We start from the raw sequence: 20,049 nt of genomic DNA, 5'->3' as shown, positions 1-20,049 counted from the left end.
CCCTAGACCTGCACATACCAGATTTTGCACCCTCTGTTATACCATCTTTGAATGCTTAGACTAACTGTAAGAATGTAGATGGTATAACCAGGTCTGTTATACCATCTTTGAATGCTTAGACTAACTGTAAGAATGCTGAGTCTGCATTCCACCATGAGAATGAAAACAATCATACACAGAAAAACCATTCATTCTAAAATAAGTGTCAGACTTTGCAGAATGTAAATGGCTTGACATCTGGTATTTAATACAACTATTTCTGTAGAGTTGGTGCCTTAGCTGTAATTCGGTGCTGAATACCGACTCTCACTGGAGTAACATTTAACAGCAAGAGCTAGAATTATGTTTAAATAAACTACCTGATAAAAATGACAGACTTTGTTTACTATACCTGCTTACTATCAGGTATAACTTTTATTTGTCTAAATTTGTATAACTTCCTCCTGGCTTTGATTGGTGGTTTTTGACTGGAAGTGGCTCATTTCTGCAGATGGCTATAGTAACACTGGGAGGAGGTGGAGGAGCTTGATTTTCTTTCACAGATTATGTGTTTTATATTATACTCTCGCAACATGGCAGTTGTGTAAAAACATTTTTTTAAAGTTACATACTTCAGCTTTAATGGCTGAAAATTAATCTTGATCATAATATTTAAAGAAGTACAGCCTTTAAATATCCCCAAAAATACAAATGAATTTGCTGTATGAGAAATTATTTGTAACACCCTAGGAAGAAGGTGTCAGAACATGTAATACTTCTCTTTTGATTTCCATCCATCCATCCATGTTTTATGCCCATCTCAAGCTTTCAGAGTTACAGGAAGCTGAAGCTTTTCCTAACAGTGATTATACAAGTTAAGGTCTTTAGCCTACCCAGGATGTCAGCTCATTACAGGACAAATCAGAGACACACCATGCATGCACTTACCCAGTGACCTATCACAAATGATTGTGGACTGTAGGAGGAAGCTGGGGAACCCAGAGAAGACTCAAAATCCACCAACACAACAGACAAAGTCCACAAAGAAAGACCCCAGCCCAGAATTTGAATTCAGGACCATAAATAACATATGTTATTTATGTTATAACAAAACATAAACCAACATACTTCTGATGTAATGGGATAAAAATACAAGGTATTCTGTGCCCTGGGTGATTGTTTACTTGTGCTATTTCAACCTGTGTTTGTTAATAGCTGCTAACATTGCCTGTGATGTCATCAACCCAGCTCTGGAGATTTTGATTTATGTTTCTCGCCTTAAGACCTTAAAACTTTAAGGTCTCAACTTTTGGTTTATTCCAAACAAGACAAGATTGTCTAGCAAGAGAAATGACACAGGACCTATGCAGACGCACATGCTTACAGAAAGAATGACATTCCAATCATTTGTACCTCAGAGCTTCAATGGTCCCACTCTTGTGTACACAGGTCACTTCTCTGGTTTGGTAGCCAACTTGCAGATCCCAGAATTTTCCTCCTGGGCGGTTCTGGCGATTCTTGTTCCTCTTCTTTTTGATTAGCTCTCTGGTCTCTGGGTCTTTTGTTTTCCCCTTTTCTCTTAATCTTCCTTTGCCTTTTTCTCTCATTTTCTCTTTTTTTGCCTTGTTTTTTACCTTTTTCTGTCGTTTGGGTCGGTCTGCCTGTCTGAATGCCTTATCCTGTTTTCTGTTTTCTCTAACCAATTTTCTGTTGCTCAAAGATGGTTTGTTACCATTTTTGGACACTTTCTCCTCACCTTCTGTGGACTTTATGTCCTTTTCTTGGTACTGTTTTTCATCATCTCTCATCTTTTTTCTTTCTCTCATGGACTGTTTGCTGTCTTCTCTGGCCTGTTTGTCACCTCCTCTGGATGGTGTTTCACCATCTCTTGACTGTTTGCTGCCCTTTTTAGCAGATTTGTCACTTTCTCTGGATCTCTTGTTGCTTTCCTTGGGTGGATTTTCAGCTTGTCTGGCTATCCTTGGCAAAGGTACAGAACAGGAGCCCCAAGGTCCAACTCTGAGGCTGTAAAGGTTTTCCTCTCCCTCACACAGGCCGGGCTGACACGTCTGAAATTCAGTCAAATTTGGACAGGCAGACCCACCAAACAGTGGTGGTGCCAGAACAAAGCGTATCCGATTCCGTAAGCCAATCCCACATGTTTTAGAACATGAAGTCCACGGGCTGAACTCAGACACCACACAGTCCCGAGGACACGGAATGAGACAGGCCTGTTCCTGCCTTGGTTTAGGTTCAAAGTATTCACAAATTACATCCTCCGCAGGCTCGCCATCAGATTTCTGAACACAACCCACTTCCCGTGTCTGGATGCCCTCCTCTCCCTTTGTGCACACTGCTGGCCGCTGCACCCCAGCACTGCGCATCATCACTGGGACACACTGGTTCCAAGCACCCAGCTGCCATTCGTACAAATCTTTGTGCCAGTCACACACTCTGAAGCAGCTCTGCTGGTTGTCTGGCCGCTCTGTCTGGTCACAGTTTGTATGGAGGGTGGTCCAACCTTCAGAATGGGCGCACCATACTGCTCTGCTCTGGCTGCCTCCAGGTCCACATTCACTTCCCATACACCGACCCCAAGGACCTGCACAAATGAAGGCAAGAACAGTCAGCGATACGTTAGAGAGAGTGATCATAGCTTTTGCAAAGCAAAGGGGAGATTAGTTCTATGTTTTTTATAAGATATAGAATAGAAAACTCAATTTAATTCCTCATCTGCCATCCAAAGAGATCAGATGTTACACAAGCGGTTCTGTTCTGTTCTCCCCACTCACTCTTAGGGGGGAACTAAAGACTCCCCCCTAACAACTCTGATTGTTCACCAGAGTTGCAATCAGTTTTGGATTACTGAAAGTTCTGACCTGATTGCATGCAAGAACACGCTATTCACTAAGAAAATTCAAACACCAAATTAAATTACAAAAGTGATTAAAATTGCTAATATGTGTTAAATAGAGTCAGTCTTTAACAACTAAGCCATTACCTTTGAAGATAGTATGAATAATGCAAATAAAATAGAAATACAGGGTTTCCCCCAGTGTGTTATAAGCCTGGCAGCCCACCATGCTTTATTCCTAAAGGATATGTTAGATTTATAGTTGATGCATTTAAGGCCAGCAGCACGCGGACCAGCTGGCGCCTCTGTGCTTTGCCTCAGGCGCTGCCGCTGCTTTACTTCACTTTACTTCAGCGCAGATCGCGCGCAAGCGCCTCCTTTTGAGCAGCCTGTGTCCATACAGGACACAAGATGACCTCCAGGGCCGGCCCAAGGCATAAACAAACTAAGCATCTGCTTAGGGCCCCAAAGCCACTAAGGGGCCCCCTCAGTGAAGCTGATTTTTTTTTTTTTGTAATAATTTCTATGTCATTATAATATCAAAATCACACACAATTTCACTATGAAGTGATTTGTTTTTACAATAATATATATTTGATAATGTATGTAGAAATCATTATTTTATGGATTAAAAAAAAATGCTCTCGGTGGCCCCTGGTGGCCACAGTCGGTACCGCACGCTTCGCCGGTATCAAGAGCTGCCGTGCAATGAGCAGAGCATTCAAACATCCAAAGCTCCGGTCAGAAGTTAAGTAAGCAAAACAATGTCTCAAAATGGACTTATCCTTCAGAGAGGGAGAAAAGAAAGAGGAAGAATAGAAAAAAGCCAAGATAAACGTTTGTTTTAATGTGCCTCGGTAATGTATTGTAATGTAAAAGATTTGGAAAGCTGCTATTAGAAAATTAGCTTGATAGCGACCTGGAACGGTCCAGTTCAACAGCCAAACATTTATGGTAGGGTCTTTGTGTGAAACTGAGTTTAAACTTTAAATGAGTTGATTCACATGGTTGGCTCTGTATATTTCTGAGGTATATTTGGCTTCAAATCACTGTGTTTGATAATGTTTGATGGCAATAATTAAAACTTCTCAATGTTTGACATTGTCTAGCAAAATGTTTTTACGTCAGGCTACAATAGCTGCTACATCGATAAGCTGCTCTATGCTATAGTTGGGGATATGTTGCTTGCTGTTGAGCATAATCATTTTGTGGCTAAAACAAACATTATTTTTACATCAACTTCTAAGTTATGTGAAACTTCTGTTAAAATCATTTGAAGGCTCAGAATTAGTCCAGTACCGGTACCGGTCCACATTCTCAGGGGAGAAAGACTCACCTGGTATAAATTAAATTTTTAGTTGTAGGAGTAACGCTTAAGAGAAATTTATTTAATCAGAGAATGTCATGAATATGTGTGTAGGGCTGCACCAATTGCAGTTTTCTGGCAGATCCCTGGTTACCGATCTTTAAAAAGCCTGGCCTGCCGATTTTGATTTTGGCTAATATGATTTTTTTTTCTCTGAAATGTCGCTAAATATAGCAAGAAAGTCGATGAGTTGGCATATATATTAACTGCAAAAGTGCAGACCTGTCCTGGTGGGCCGGTCTGTCAGTCAAACCTCTCACTGTAGAGCAGAAGACGACAGAGGCTGATTTATAANATATTAACTGCAAAAGTGCAGACCTGTCCTGGTGGGCCGGTCTGTCAGTCAAACCTCTCACTGTAGAGCAGAAGACGACAGAGGCTGATTTATAAACCTTTGCTGACGAAGATAAGATTAGGGGACAAGATCAGCTTCACGTCTAAGTATCGGCCGATCACGATCCCCCAAAATTAAGAAAATTGGCGCCCAGAAATCAACTGGTTGATAAATCAGTTGGCCAAAAAATGTATCCTGTATTATACATGTATGTAATATAAACAGCACTGCAGAGATGCAATAAGTTTATAGCAGGTGTGTGAATGATCTAATGATCGGACTGCTGATTGCAGCCAGTCCACATTGTTAGCAGAACTAGAGGGCCCCCAAACCACATTTCGCTTAGGGCCCCATGGAGGCTTGGGCCGGCCCTGCTGACCTGTATGGATATTTAAATCAATTTACTGTGAGGAATTATGATTCTTTGGAGAACTCAAGGTAGGAGTTTAAGCCCTGCTGCGTTAGTTCTGGTTGCGCAGCTCTACGTGAACTGCAGGAATAACTTGTAGTGGCGAATTTAGAGGTGCGCGTTGAGGGAGCGGTGAGAATGATTTATCTTTGTGAACAAACAATTATGTGCTGCGTTTACATCTCAACACGCTGCTCAAGCGTGTTGCTCTGTCTTTTGTTGAGAGAATAAATTGTTAAAACTTTCTGTCGTCTTCTCTCATTCCCCGGGTCCATGATGTCACGTGCATCAGCGAAACCACAAAGACAACACAACGATCACTGTTCAACTTTAACAATCATTCAGAATTTATTCAAACAATCAAATGCATAAAATCACACAGCTCGTCATAATCTTCCAAAACCACAAACCGAGACATAATTACCTGAGACAAAGACAAAGCACAAAGACAAAATACAGGGACGCATTTTCAAGAACGGACCAATCCCTGGAGAACACGGAGCTGGTTTCCCTGCTCTGGAACCCAGCTTTTGTTTCCATAGGCATGTTTTCCTCTCTACCGTATGTGAATTGAGCACCGTCTCTGGTGGAGCGGCGGGAGATTTACGACTGCTAAAAGCCTGTTTTTCCTCAAAACCTTAAAGGTGTTTTGTCTCCTTCGTGAGACAGAGTTTTATCAGTTTTATCAGTTATCCAAACACAGGGAGAAAGCTTTATGTTCAGAGAACCACATTTCATATCTCTGTGAATGCTTGCTGGGTTCACAGAAAGGCTAAGACGCATATATAAATGGTCCTTTGACCCTAGACATATTACTTACACACTGACCAGGGCTGTATTTTAAAAATAGAAAACTACAGATTAGAGTACTTTTATCAAATCATGCTGGTATGTTTAAGAAAAATATTATACGGATCAAATTATGATTGAATAATGAATCTAATTTTAACCTGAGTTTAGGCCTACTCAAAACAATGTTGATTTGTCTAATATTTTAACATGTGGTTAAAGTTAACACTAGCATTAAAACTAGCATGATTAAGCTAATAATTCCAACACTTCCCTGTAAAGTTTATGTCTATGGTCCCGGTTGGCTGGTGCGTTAGTGGTTAACGAACCAGCGCTAACCTCATCATACAGGTTCAGCCTGGTGAGGAGCTTTCGCATTCCCTTCGTAGTTACGCATCACACTGGTTTTATATTATTTTATTATTATCTTTAGTATTATATTTCTGGTTACACGATGTATCAAACCATATCAAATGTGTCGTCTACGTAGTCAGACAGAGTTAATGCATGCAGCCGCGAGGAGATCTGAAAATCTTGTCCAATTAACTCCAGCAACCAGAACAGTTTCTGTGACCCTTATAAAAAACTCAACAGACACAAAATGGAAGAGCTACTAAAACCACATTAGCAGCATTGAATTAAATCTCCCATTTGTTGCGTATCTCTCTGCGCATTGCAGTGGATTTAACTCACTGTGCAGGGCCGGTCCAAGACAGTATCAGGCCTTTAGCAGAATTTGACTTAGGGGTTCCTCTTGCTGCAAAAAACATCAGCACCTCTAACAGCTTGTGTGTTAGATTTAATCTGGGAGAGAGGGGGTAGTTTAATTGTAAATCCTAAAAAGCAATATGTTTTTAGTAACCAATAAAACATATTGCTTACTAATTTGTATTTCTGAACAAATAGAGTTCAAACTCAAAGATTAAACTCACAGCATCAGATTGTTGCTATGATAACAAAACAATCTAACTATGAATACTGTTCTTTGAAGTTACAAAGTAAACTTGACAGCTCCTTTAAATCTTACATCGAAATGCTCCTTACGGAGCTGCTGACTTAATTTGGATTAAACAGAAGTGAAAATAATTGACATTCATTTCAATCTAATTGTATTTTTTGATTTGTTGTTTTTAAGACTAGTTGTGGGTTTAAATAACGTTTCACTGGCGTTTTCTCGTAAAATATAATTACCCAGTTGTCATGTCCTCAACCTCCATCGCCTTGTCGACATTCAGATAAACTCCTCTCCAAAATGACCACACAGACAAGAGGGCTTACGTTGACTCTTTACTGAAGCCAGTTGGAGTAGGGTAAAACAGCAGTGCTTTCAAAGACCGACTGAATCGAAGTTGTAGTGTTACTGAGAGAAAACCATGCTTTGTGTTCTCCTGCCTTGTCTTCTTTTTATGACATCATCAAAAACGGCAGGCTGTTAAAATGTAGTACCTAAATTCCGCCACTAGATGGCAACAACTGAACACTTCTGTAATATAAATCTGTGAAATGTCAACAAACTGACACACAACAGGACACTCCCCGTCTGAAACTATAATTGTTTCACCATTTACAACATTCTCAAACATTATTCTTTGGAAGAAATAAGCAAAACTATTTCACTTGCAGGTCGTAAGAACAACTTTATGCCATCTGCTTTTGCCACTCTAACCTGAACCTTCCGAACAAGTCCATCTTTACTGGGGTACACCTCAGCAATGATGCCCATAGGCCAGACATTGCGTTTCACTGCATTGTCTCTTAGGAGTACAACATCTCCTGGTTTTAAGCTTCTGTGTTCAGATGTTCACTTTTAGCGAGGTTGCAGAGTAGATAAATACTGCTTGCGCCATCTGTCCCAGAATGTGTCTGACAGACTTTGGACCCTGTGCCACTGATGTCGGGACAAGTCTTTGTCGTCAAAGTCTCCTATAGGTGCCAGACAAAGACCCACTTTCTACGTTATCAATGTTGCAGGTGTAAGAATGAATGGATCCATAGGGTCATAGAAGACAGGAATTAATGGTCTGTTGTTCACAATGGCGGTGACCTCTCTGCCTTGAAGGTTACGAGCACCTCGTGTGTGAGTTTGGAAGACCCCATCTGAAGAAACATTGAGTCCAAAATGTGGCGTGTGACACCAATCATCCGTTCCCACACTCCACCCATATGAGAAGAGTGTGGACTGTTGAAGGTCCAAGTACAGTCATGATCTGAAAGAAATCTCTTCACAGATTCTCCATCAATGTTTGATGGGATTCTTAGGACTTTTGAGACTCCAATGAAATTAGTTCCTCTATCAGAGCGGATGTGCTTCACTGGTCCTCGGATTGCCAGGAACCTTCTCAATCCATTTATGAAACTGGAGGTATCCAGAGATTCAATGACCTCGATATGGATAGCTCTAACACTTAAACAGGTGAATAGAATAGCCCATCTTTTTGCTCTCTTCATGACCTCCTCTTGTTCGTCGGGCAGATACAGACCAGGGGCCAAAAACATCTAGGCCAATATTCAAAAATGGCAGTTCCATGCTGAGCCTGTCAGCTGGGAGATCCATTTTTGAACTTCACACCTTCCTCTGAGCTTTCTACACGTGATGCACTCAAAGATGAGCTTACTCACGCACCGTTTGCAACCGAGGATCCAAAAACCCGCAGATCTGATGGCTCCTTCAGTAAAATGTCTCCCTTGATGTAGAATCTCTGCATGGTAATGACGAACTATCAGGGTGGTGACATGATGATGGTCAGGTAGAATCAAAGGTCTTTTTTCTTTAGATCCCAAGCTTGCTTCCTGAAGGTGACCCCCTACCCGTATAATTCCCTTCTTGTCAATGAATGGATCCAAAGACCAGCGTGGGCTAGCCTTTGGAATGCTTTGAGTAGAAGCAATTAGTTCCATCTCTTCTCCAAAGACTTCATGCTGAACAGTTTTGAGGATGACTGTAGTGCTGCGATTGAGAATATCCACTGATAAGTGCGAGGAACACAAATGCCAGCCTTTACACTCAGTTGAGACATCCCTCTGTTCCTTTTCAAAACATTGAATGATGTGAATTAAAGTACCAACTGCTCTAACAACTATTCTCCAGCATGAAAAGCAATTGAAACGATGAGATCCAAGGTGCTGAGACACCACTGTTGACAGTGGTGTCTCAGCACCACTGTTGTCACTTTTCTTATTTCAGGATCGCGTTCTGGCTCCAAAAGCTCAAATGTTTGCTCTACAATTGATGTGTCTTTTGGTTTGGATAAAAAGGCTGGGCCAGTGAACCATATTGTGTTCCTCAAAAGTTCTGCTGGGACAGGTCGTGTTGCAATGTCTGCAGGGTTGTGCTCCGTGTGCACATATTGCCATTGCTGTGGCAGCGTGCTGCGACTGATTCTTTGGACTTGGTTGTGAACAAATACATGAAATCTCCTTTTCTTATTGTAAATGTAACCCAGAACAACTTTAATGTCTGTGTAAAAGGTGATTGTTGTGAAATGGATGTCAATTTCAATATAAGTGGTTTTATTATTATATATTATTATATATTATTATANAGACAAGTCTTTGTCATCAAAGTCCCCTACAGGTGCCGGACAAGGACCCACTTTCTGCGTTAACAATGTTGCCGGTGTAAGAATGAATGGATCCAAAGACCAGAGTGGGCTACTCTTTGGAATGTTTTGATTAGAAGCAAGTAGTTCCAGCTCTTCTCCAAAGACTTCATGTTGAACAGTTTTTAGGATGACTGTGGTGCTGCAGTTGAGAATATCCACTGATAAGCGTGAGGAACACAAATGCCAGCCTTTACACTCAGTTGAGAGATTCCTCTGCTGCCTTTTGAAACATTGAATGATGTGGATTAAAGCACCAACTGCTTTAACAACTGTTCTCCAGCATGAAAAGCGATTGAAACGATGAGATCTAAGCTGCTGAAACACCACTGTTGACAGAGTTGTCACTTGTCTTATTTCAGGATCGCTTTCTGGCTCCAAAAGCTCAAATGTTTGATCTACAATTGAGGTGTCTTTTGGTTTGGACAAAAAGGTTGGGCCAGTGAACCATATTGTGTTTCTTAAAAGTTCTGCTGGGACAGGTCGTGTCGCAATGTCTGCAGGGTTGTGCTCCGTGTGCACATACTGCCATTGCTGTGGCAGTGTGCTGCGTCTGATTCTTTGGACTCGGTTGTGAACAAATACATGAAATCTCCTTTTCTCATTGTAAATGTAGCCCAGAACAACTTTACTGTCTGTATAAAAGGTGATTGTTGTGAAATGGATGTCAATTTCAGAGACAATCACCTCCGACAAGTTCACTGCCATAACTGCGGCACAAAGCTCCAGTCTGGGTATAGTATATCCAGGCCGTGGAGCAAGTCTTGCTTTACTTGCTATCAAACCCGTGTAGCATTTTCCATGTTCATCCACAGTCTTTAAATATGCAGCTGCTGCCACTGCTCTCTCCGAGGCATCTGAAAACACACATAGTTCCGTGTGCTTAGCAGCAGATGGTGGCACATGTGTGTACGATCTAGGGATCTTAAAATGCTGCAGCTCTTTAAGAGTGTTTCTCCAGATCTCCCACAACTTCTCCTTTTTTGGGGGAAGGGGAGTATCCCAGTCCGGGGAATCTATGGTGAATTCCCGAAGGAGTGCTTTACCCTGAATGGTGATAGGAGACACAAATCCGAGTGGGTCATACAGACTGTTTACAGTGGAGAGGATTCCACGTCGGGTAAAAGCTTTTTTCTCCTCTTGAACTTGATAAGTGAAAGTGTCTGAATCCAAGTCCCACAGCAAACCCAAACTGCGTTGCACAGGCAGATTATCAGAATCAAGATCCAGGTCTTTCAGGTTTGCAGCATGATCCTCGCAGGAAAAGGCTTCCATCACCCTTTTACTGTTAGAAGCCAGCTTATGTAGCCTGAGATTTGAACAAGCTAGCATTTCTTGTGTCCTTTTCAGAAGGCTGATGGCATCCTCTGGAGAAGGAAGAGATTTCAGGCCATCGTCCATATAGAAATCGCGGACAACAAACTGTCTAGCATCCTCTCCAAAATCCTTTTGACCATCCTCTGCTGCTCTTCTGAGGCAGTAAATAGCTACTGCAGGCGAAGGGCTATTTCCGAAAACGTGCACCTTCATGCGGTATTCTGTTATCTCTCCTTCAGGGTCGTTATTCTTGAACCAGAGAAACCGGAGAAAATTGCGGTCTTCTGGTTTGACCGTGAAACAGTAAAACATTTGCTGTATGTCTACTGAAAAGGCAATTGGTTCCTTTCTGAACCTCAGAAGAACCCCAATGAGGCTATTATTGAGGTCAGGCCCTGTCAAAAGTACCTGATTTAAGGAAAGTCCGTTATGCTGTGCACTAGAGTCGAAGACAACCCTTATTTGAGATGGTTTTTTTGGATGAAAAACCCCAAAGCAAGGTAAATACCAATGCTCCTCTCCGGGTTTCAGTGAAGGTGCTTCTTCTGCATGCCCATTTTTAAAGATCTTTTCCATGAAATCACAAAACTGCTGTTTCATCTCAGGTTTCTTTCTGAAATTTTGCTGCAGTGAGTTGAGTCGCTTAAGTGCTTGTAAGCGGTTGTCTGGAAGCTGTGGTCGCCATGTCCTGAAAGGAAGAGGAGCCACCCAGTTGTTCTTTTCATCCTGGTGTACTTCTCTGTCCATGATTGTAAGGAATTGAATGTCCTCTATTGAAGGAGCCTCCAAGTCATCATCCTTTGTTTGGTGAAAGACATCAGCATCGGAGCCTTCATAAGTGACGATGCCTTTGTTTAAAGAAGAAACTGCGATGGGGTCATCATAGCAGTATCGCTCTTTAACTGTGAAACCCTGTGGGCATGGTTCAAATAAAGAGGGCCGTCCATTTTTTAAGATGTTGGTGTAACAGGAGGTCACCACAGATGGCTTATGGACATCTCCAATGCATACATCACCAACAATCACCCAACCCAAATCTAGTTTTTGGGCATATGGTGCATTATGCGGGCCGTTTACTTGCTTTCTAACCTTATGTACTCTGATAATGTCTCTGCCTAATAAGAGCACAATAGGAGCTTGCTCCTCAAGCTTGGGGAAATTCTTTGCAAAAGGTTTCAAATGGCTATGGTTCAATGCCACTTCGGGTGTCGGGATTTCTGAACGATTATTTGGAATCTCGTTGCATTCAATTAATGTTGGTAAAGAGAGCTGAATGCTGCCATCATTAGCCTCGACCATGAAGCCACGGGCCTGCCTGCCTTCTGTTTCCATAGTTCCTGCACAGGTTTTCAGGAAATATGGTGTGGCTATCCCTGATATATTGAACAGATCAAAAAATTCAGACCGTGCAAGTGATTTATTACTTTGGTCATCTAATATTGCATACATCTTAACTGCAGCATCAGGATGACCAGCAGGAAATACTTTCACAAGACTTATTTTAGAACAGGAACGTCCTGAGATTTCCTTGCCACAGATTTTCGTGCATGTCGCGGAGACAGCCATTTCCTTGCTGTCATTTATTCCCTCCCCGCCATTCTCTGATATAGAGGAATCTGGGGTACTCGACCACGGTGCAGTCCCTGGGTGTAGGACTGTAACATGTTTTTTACTTCCACACTCTGTGCAGATTATCTCTTCATCACAGTTCTTTGCCAAATGTAGAGCTTTGCAACACTTATAACAAATCCCATATTTCTTCAGAATTGCCTTTCGTTCTTCAATGAGCATTCCCCTGAAGGTCCTACATTTAGAAAGAGGGTGAGGTTTGTTGTGTAGCACACAATGTTTGGCTGGATCATCTGTTGAGACGGGCCTACTTGCAGATGGAATACTGGTTTGAACAGAGCCACAGTGCTGTCTAGGTAATGTCTTAGGAGAGACCCCGGTTTTCAGTACAGCGAAAGGCTTATGAGCATCAGTTCTCAGGACTGGCCTATGGTGCTCAGTTGAATCATTATGCAATGCTGTCAGCATGAAACTGGGGTCAGTTCTCATTTTAGCTTGATTACACACAAAATTCACAAAGAAACTGAATGGAGGATAGAGAACCATGTGTTCCTCTTTGTATTGAAATCCTGATGTTAGCCACTTTTCTTGTAAATAGAATGGCAACTTCTGCACAACAGGGTTAATGCCACGAGGCGTATCTAGGTAACTTAGACCTAGTAGATCACCATCTGCCTTGGCTGCCTCTATCTCCATTAACAAATCTCCGAGTTCTCTTAATTTGCGGTGGTCTTTATTAGAGATTTTGGGAAAACTCTCCAACCTTCTGAACAAGGAGTTCTCAACCACCTCTGAAGCCCCGTAACACTCATTTAGTCTGTCCCAAACTGCCCTGAGTCCGTACTCGGGGTAATTCACATGCACTGTTCTTATACGTCTAGCATGTTCTGCTGAGTCTTTCCCTAGCCATTTTACTAAAAGATCTAGCTGCTCGTTGGCTGAGAGGTTTAAATCTCTGATGGCACTCAAAAATGATGCTCTCCAGGCCCTAAAGCACTCAGGACGGTCATTGAACTGTGTGAGACCAGTGGACACTAACTCGCGTCGTGCAATGAATCTAACAAGGTCTGACATACATTTACTTTCTTCCCCTTGACTCATTTGTGGACCATTATCTTTGTAACTAGCATTCTGTAACAGAGGCAAGTTGTCGGTTCTTTTTCTAAAGTCCGTCCTACTGTAGAAAGTGTCTGTAGGATTCTCCAAATAATTTGTGTTTTGCTCAATCTTTGGCATAGATTTTCCAATTAATCTTGACTGTTTCCCAAAATGGTTATTGGATCCAACTGTCATGGTTAGATTCTGAGCCTGAGTTGCTATGGTATGTTCTGATTTTGGCTGCACTGGCAAGGCCATTTCTGGTGCATAGATTCCTTTATCAGAGTCATGTATAGATTCATGTTGGGTTGGTTTCAGGTCTTTATCACATGAATAGGTTTTTGTTTTAGGCATGCCAAAAGTGCCTTCACTGTGGATAGATCCCTCTACATATTCCTTTGTGCGTGATTCTGGATCCACATTTGGAACGTCAATTTCACTAAACGTTTCACCATGCTGTTCCACAGCTGACTCCAAAACTTCTGCTTTAGCTTCTGCAGCTGCAGCCCTTTTCTGCGAACGAACTTTATCCAACGAAGCCTCCAAATGTTTTTTTTGAAGCTGTGTTGAGGCCTCAAGCTCTGCTTGTTGTATCCTCAGTCTAAACTCTTTCTCAACAAATGCTGCTTCAGCTTTTGCTGCTTCTGCTTCTGCACGTGCCAATGCTGCAGCTACCTTGCTGGCTGCCGAACTTGTAGACTGCTTAGATGAGCCTGAGATGCGTGATCTTGTTTTAACAGATCCTGATATGGAGCTTTTCCTTGACATGATGAAGACTAAAGCGTTTGCTTACTTTTTATGAACGGGTTATTTTCCAGTCGACTAGTTCTTTCAATGTAGAAAGTGGTCTAGCAGAAAGTGTTGTTTTACTGTCATGTCCTCAACCTCCATCGCCTTGTTGGAGTCGACATTCAGATAAACTCCTCTCCAAGATGACCACACAGACAAGAGGGCTTACGTTGACTCTTTACTGAAGCCAGTTGGAGTAGGGTAAAACTGAGAAATGAACATACAAACGTTCAGAAATAATACACAGTAACAAACAATACAGCACCTAAGGGTACAATAAATTTGCTCCAGAGANACAGGAAAACCAAACGACACTTTTCACACAGGAAAACCAAACAACACTTTCCATACAGGAAACAAAATAAACTCTAAGGGAGTATCTAAAGGAAAAGAACAATTCTCCCGTTGCTCTTGGACTTTTGAACTACATTTGGTTTTGAAGTATTATTGATTATTTCTTTGTTGGTTTGTTTTTTTTTCCCCCTCCTTGTTTCTTTTGAACAATCTATTTTTGTTTAGTTTTTGCTGTTAGTATTATTATTATTATTATTATTATTGTCATTATTATTATCATTATTATTTCTACTGCAATAAATAGCAATATAAACAAAGCTCTTTGCATCAGTTGCATCAATTATCCACCCAATCATGACTCCATGCCGTACCTATTTCTGATTTTACAAAGTGGTTAACACTAAACCTTGCAGTCAGACCTGCGCATTTAATAAGAGCGTTACAATATACTCTGTCAGCGCTGTAACGTTTAGAGGTTCACTTTCTGTATTTTATAAAACAGTCTTTACGTGTTAGATAACCGTTATTAGTCATTGTCAATTTACCATTCTCCAACCAGCCTCCGATCATGAGTAAACCAGCTAGCAGCAGCGTTAGCCACATTTAGGAAAAAATATACTCTCTGTCAGCGCTGTAACGTTTAGAGGTTCACTTTCTGTATTTTATAAAACAGGTCAGATATTTGTAGCGCTCATTCTCAATATTTTTGAGGTTACCAAACCTTACCAAACCATTATGACTTTTCCAAGATGTAAATTTACAGAATATGATGAAATTAACATTTTTTAAATAAATCAGTGAAATGTATGTGTTTGTTTTTTTTTTTTTTTACATAAAAGGTGTTTATTAAAATTTATTTTTGTCACAATTATGTGAACTGAATTTGTGTAATTATTGAACCCTTAAAATTTGAAAAACATGGTTAAATACATAGATGAAAATTTAAATAAAATCTTAAAATTAATTTTTACTATGATGAAGTTGGTTCAATTGCCGTGTACAGTGTTGAGTTCTCAATATGCGTTTCAACAAAAAATATGGTTTACACATAGCTTTAGTAGAATATTGATCTAAAGAGACAGAATATTTCATTTGTTTTTGTACAATTGCATACTTTTTTTTTATTTTTCAGATTCAATGTGACACCTGCGAAAGGTGGTTCCATGAGGAGTGCATGGGATTCACAGAAGATGAACTTCAAAAAATGCGTGAAGACTGGAATTGTCAGTTGTGTGGTAAGTCGTTTCTTAATTTTATTTTTTTTTACAAAAAAATATGTGAAATTTAAAAACACCTATGTATGTAAATAAAATGCAAATGACAACAGATTTATAGAAATTATTATTCAGCTGAATAGAATTCTTTACTTTGTTTTTAATTCATAGAAATGTCTGAAGAAGAAATTTACTCATCTTAGTACTTGTCCATGTTGTTGTATGACTTTGCTTTGTATTAGATTTCTTTAATCCAAATATATTTTCTTGTCCAGACTGATAGCTGAAAGCGGTGGAGGGTCTCCAAGATAACTAGTCTACTTTGTTGATCGGCTGACCGATATTTGGGTGTGCTTTTTCAATGTGAATTTTCTGTACAAACAGAGCAATAAAATATTGTCAAATAATGTGTCATTATCATTGAATTTTAGAATCAAAGTGTGTAACTGGTGTTAACTAATTATAGTTACAGAAATATGAGAGATGCTTTTAAGGGAATTAAACTAAATCATAAATTTGGGATGTCACAATTGAAAAAAGAGTTTCTTGTTCTAGAGGTGTCCCTCTGTCACCCAGAAGTGGCAGGAGTCTCTGGAAACAGAGAGTTTCTCAGCAATGGGCACGGCAACTTATTTGAAAAAGATAAAAAAGGCTTTTTTGATAGTGTTTCATTTTGAAATTACACATCAGATCTGGTTGCCACTTTCTGGTTCTGTTCTAGAGGTGTCCCTCTGTCACCCAGAAGTGGCAGGAGTCTTTGGAAACAGAGAGTTTCTCAGCAATGGGCACGGCAACTTATTTGAAAAAGATAAAAAAGGCTTTTTTGATAGTGTTTTATTTTGAAATTACACATCAGATCTGGTTGCCACTTTCTGGTTCTTTTCTAGAGCTGTCCCTCTGTCACCCAGAAGTGGTAGCAGTCTTTGCAAACAGAGTTTCTCAGCAATGGCTATGGCAACTTATGTGCAACAGATCTAAAGTACTACTTTAATGGTGTTTTATTTTGAAATTACACATCAGATCTGGTTGCCACTTTCTGGTTCTTTTCTAGAGGTGTCCCTCTGTAACCCAGAAGTGGTAGGAGTCTTTGGAAACAGAAAGTTTCTCAGCAATGGGCACGGCAACTTAGGGTAAAAAGATAAAAAAGGCTTTTTTGATAGTGTTTTATTTTGAAATTACACATCAGATATGGTTGCCACTTTCTGGTTCTGTTCTAGAGGTGTCCCTCTGTAACCCAGAAGTGGTAGGAGTCTTTGGAAACAGAGAGTTTCTCAGCAATGGCCACGGCAACCTAAGGAGAAAGTATAAAAAATACTTTTTTGATAGTGTTTTATTTTGAAATTACACATCAGCTCTAGTTGCAACTTTCTTTATATATATATATATACAGAGAGAGATATTAGTTTTTATTTTGTATTAGTTTCTCTGCATATATTATTTTCTGTTTGCAAATGCTGCGGCTGGATTTGAGTAGCTCAAACATGGACCGGATGTGCGCTTTTATTGTGAAAGCAGCACGTAAATTGGTGTACCATAATGTCTTGAGCGACCGCGCACTTGTATATTGTGTGCTGGGCCGGCTGGAGTCAGAGCCGGCTAGCTTTACCTCGGTCAGCTACCGATCATATACACTTTATATCTCACTTTCAGCCGCTACGAGCAGATAACAAGCAGCGGAAAACGACAATGATTTGCTGAAATCAGGCTGCGGTTAGCGGGGAAAACACGTTCCAACCGCCCGTTAAACTGGCAGCTCCTCCGGTCTGTTAGCGGAGCTATGCTACTCCGAAAAACTCCGGAGCAAATATTAAAGTATGAATATTCTGGATGAACTGAGTGGATATATGAAGCTATAAGGTCTACTTTCTCGCCTAAAAACAAATTTAAATGAGTTTTCGTGGCAATTAATGGTGGTAAAAATGCAATACATTTCTGTACTGACCTTCTCTATTTACCGCTGCTGGTGGCGCATTGCATTGTGGGATATCTTGCTGCCTCAAGTCCGCCGAAGGATGCATTGATGCATCCTTAATAAAATGGGCTACAAACACTCACCCGGATTAGCATGACGGTCAGAAATCTAAACAAATAACCCGCAAAATTATTTAAGTCTTCGAGCTGCGATGTAAGACGCTGGTTCTGCTCTCGCTGTTGAACCGCTGCTACACGCTACAGGTAGTAATATTTTACAGACGGAGCGCCGCTTCTGCTCCACCTGGTGGTGACTCTCACACCGAACCTCTGCTTAAAGCTAAAGCATCCAACCTAAAAAAATAAATTTTACATATGTATTAAAACTTTAGTTGTCCTAACATAAGACAGATAATCTCTGAAAAAATAATCGATCTCCTCCCAGTACTGCATAATTACTCCGCTTAGTCAGAAACAGCCAATCAGAACTAGCAGTAATCAGCTAGCCGCCATGCTATCAGGAAGTTTTCATTCAGTAACTCTGGATTGTTTATTGTAATGGAACCTGTATTTGCCTTTGAATGTTTTATACTTTAATTTTTTTGGCAATAGTGAGAGGTTTTATTTTGGCTCTTTGCGTTATATAGCCTCTTCAGAGCCTTCATATGTTATCAGTCTGTTAAAGATAGTATTATCAATAGCAGTACAATTTGCACAATGCCTGTTTTGTTTTGTTTTCTTTTTGGAAAAAGTTATTAAAAACAAGTTTTTGTCTAAATTAAGGTGAATTCATGGTTCCTTTTTCCACATAATGTAACCAGTACTGTTTATGATTAAAAAATTAAAAAATTATGTGATCAGTATCGGTATCGGTGATCGGCCCTCAAGGGTGATCGGTATCGGCAGGAAAAAACCTGATCGGCACATCTCTAGTATTGCACTTTATGACAACCAGTCATGTTAACTAGACATTTGTCTGCCAGTCTATCATTCTAACAGTGTGCAGCAAGGGACATTTTTGGAATGGTATTTAAATAAATGGTATTTAAATAAATGACATTGTTTTTTGTTTTTGTTCTTTTTTTTAAGTGACCACAATGAATTGAGTCATCACCGACTATGAGAATCTCCAGAAGAGATTCACCAAGTTTGAATTCATGAAAAGGCTTTCACCATGATTAACTGTTGCAAGAACACCTGTAATTTCTGAGCATTTCTGGGCACCTTCAAAGAGCTGCTTCCAGGAAATGAAGACAAGAAGAAGATCTCCTGTTTTCAGAGCATTACAGGAAGGCTATAACGAAGGAGATGGCTGACATAATCAAAGCAAAAAATGTTACTGTTGAAAGAACCTATTTTCTTAAGTTAAAGAATAAGTAATTCTATTTTAGTTTTTCAATCAGTATTTCAGAGTAACAATATACTGACCAGACGTTAAACCCTCTGTTATCTTAGAACAAGTTATCTTGTTTTATTCCAATGTGCAAAGCAAAGGGTTTGTTCTACAGCTATGATGGTAGTTATAAGTTCTCCAGTGTGTTTCACTTCACTTGAGGTAAGACTTAATATCAATAACTCTGTTAGCATTGCATTTGACACTGCAATAACACTAAATTACATCTTTATAATTGTTGCTACTAGTTTCACTTTACTTGAGGTAAGAGATATTAATGACACTGTAATGATACTTAATGACATCTTCATAACTGTTGCTACTTGTTTCACTTTACTTGAGGTAAGAGATAATATTAATGACACTTAATGACATCTTCATAACTGTTGCTACTTGTTTCACTTTACTTGAGGTAAAAGTTATTAATGACACTGTAATGACACTTAATGATATATTCATAACTGTTGTTACTTGTTTCACTTTACTTAAAAACACTGTAATAACACTTAATGATATATTCATAACTGGTGCTATTTGTTCCACTTTAGTTGATGTAAAAAGAAATTGTTAATGAGTCTGTTATTAAATCATTTGACAGTGTAATAAAGCTTAATGAAATCTATTGCTTGTCCTACTTGTTTTTCTTTATTTAAGGGAGTGGAAATATTAATCAGTGTTTTGTTAAATCTTTTACTAGTGTAATAATTAAATCATTATGACAAATTTATGTCAGATCATGATTTCTAGGTTAATGACAAGCTGTCATAGCAAAGACAATTTTGTCTAGGTTAATGACAAGTTGTCATAACGAAGACAATTTTGTCGAGGTTAATGACTATGGAGAGCCATTTCGGCCAAAATTAAATAAATAAATAAATGGGTGAAATAAATAAAAAGAGTAAAATAAATCAAAAAATGAAGAAAATGAGTGAAATAAATAAAAAAATTGTTAAATAAATAATTTAGCTTTTTCATTAAACCAATTTTTAATTTATTTTTCAGATTATCTATTTCTCAATTTCCATTTTATCTATTTTTCATTTACCTATTTTTCATTTGTCCATTTTTCATTTATCCCTTTATCTATTTACCCATTTTTCATTAATCTATTTTTTAATTTAACCTATTTTTTAT

At 39.6% G+C, this 20,049-nt stretch overlaps 1 protein-coding gene across 1 annotated transcript in view; it reads right to left on the bottom strand.

The window, feature by feature from the left end:
- Positions 1–20,049, bottom strand: part of thsd7aa (thrombospondin, type I, domain containing 7Aa) — a 126,176-nt gene that overhangs the window by 70,035 nt on the left and 36,092 nt on the right. Inside the window, exon 2 of the mRNA XM_016674785.1 lies at positions 1,393–2,581. Coding sequence (XP_016530271.1) covers positions 1,393–2,581 — 1,189 coding nt within the window. The remainder of the gene's footprint in view (positions 1–1,392; positions 2,582–20,049) is intronic.

This window comes from Poecilia formosa, unplaced genomic scaffold (assembly GCF_000485575.1).
Source record: "Poecilia formosa unplaced genomic scaffold, Poecilia_formosa-5.1.2 Scaffold101, whole genome shotgun sequence".
NCBI classification, from domain to species: Eukaryota; Metazoa; Chordata; class Actinopteri; order Cyprinodontiformes; family Poeciliidae; genus Poecilia; species Poecilia formosa.
Note: the sequence above shows the minus strand (reverse complement) of the source record. Positions and strands in the feature narration are given on the sequence as shown.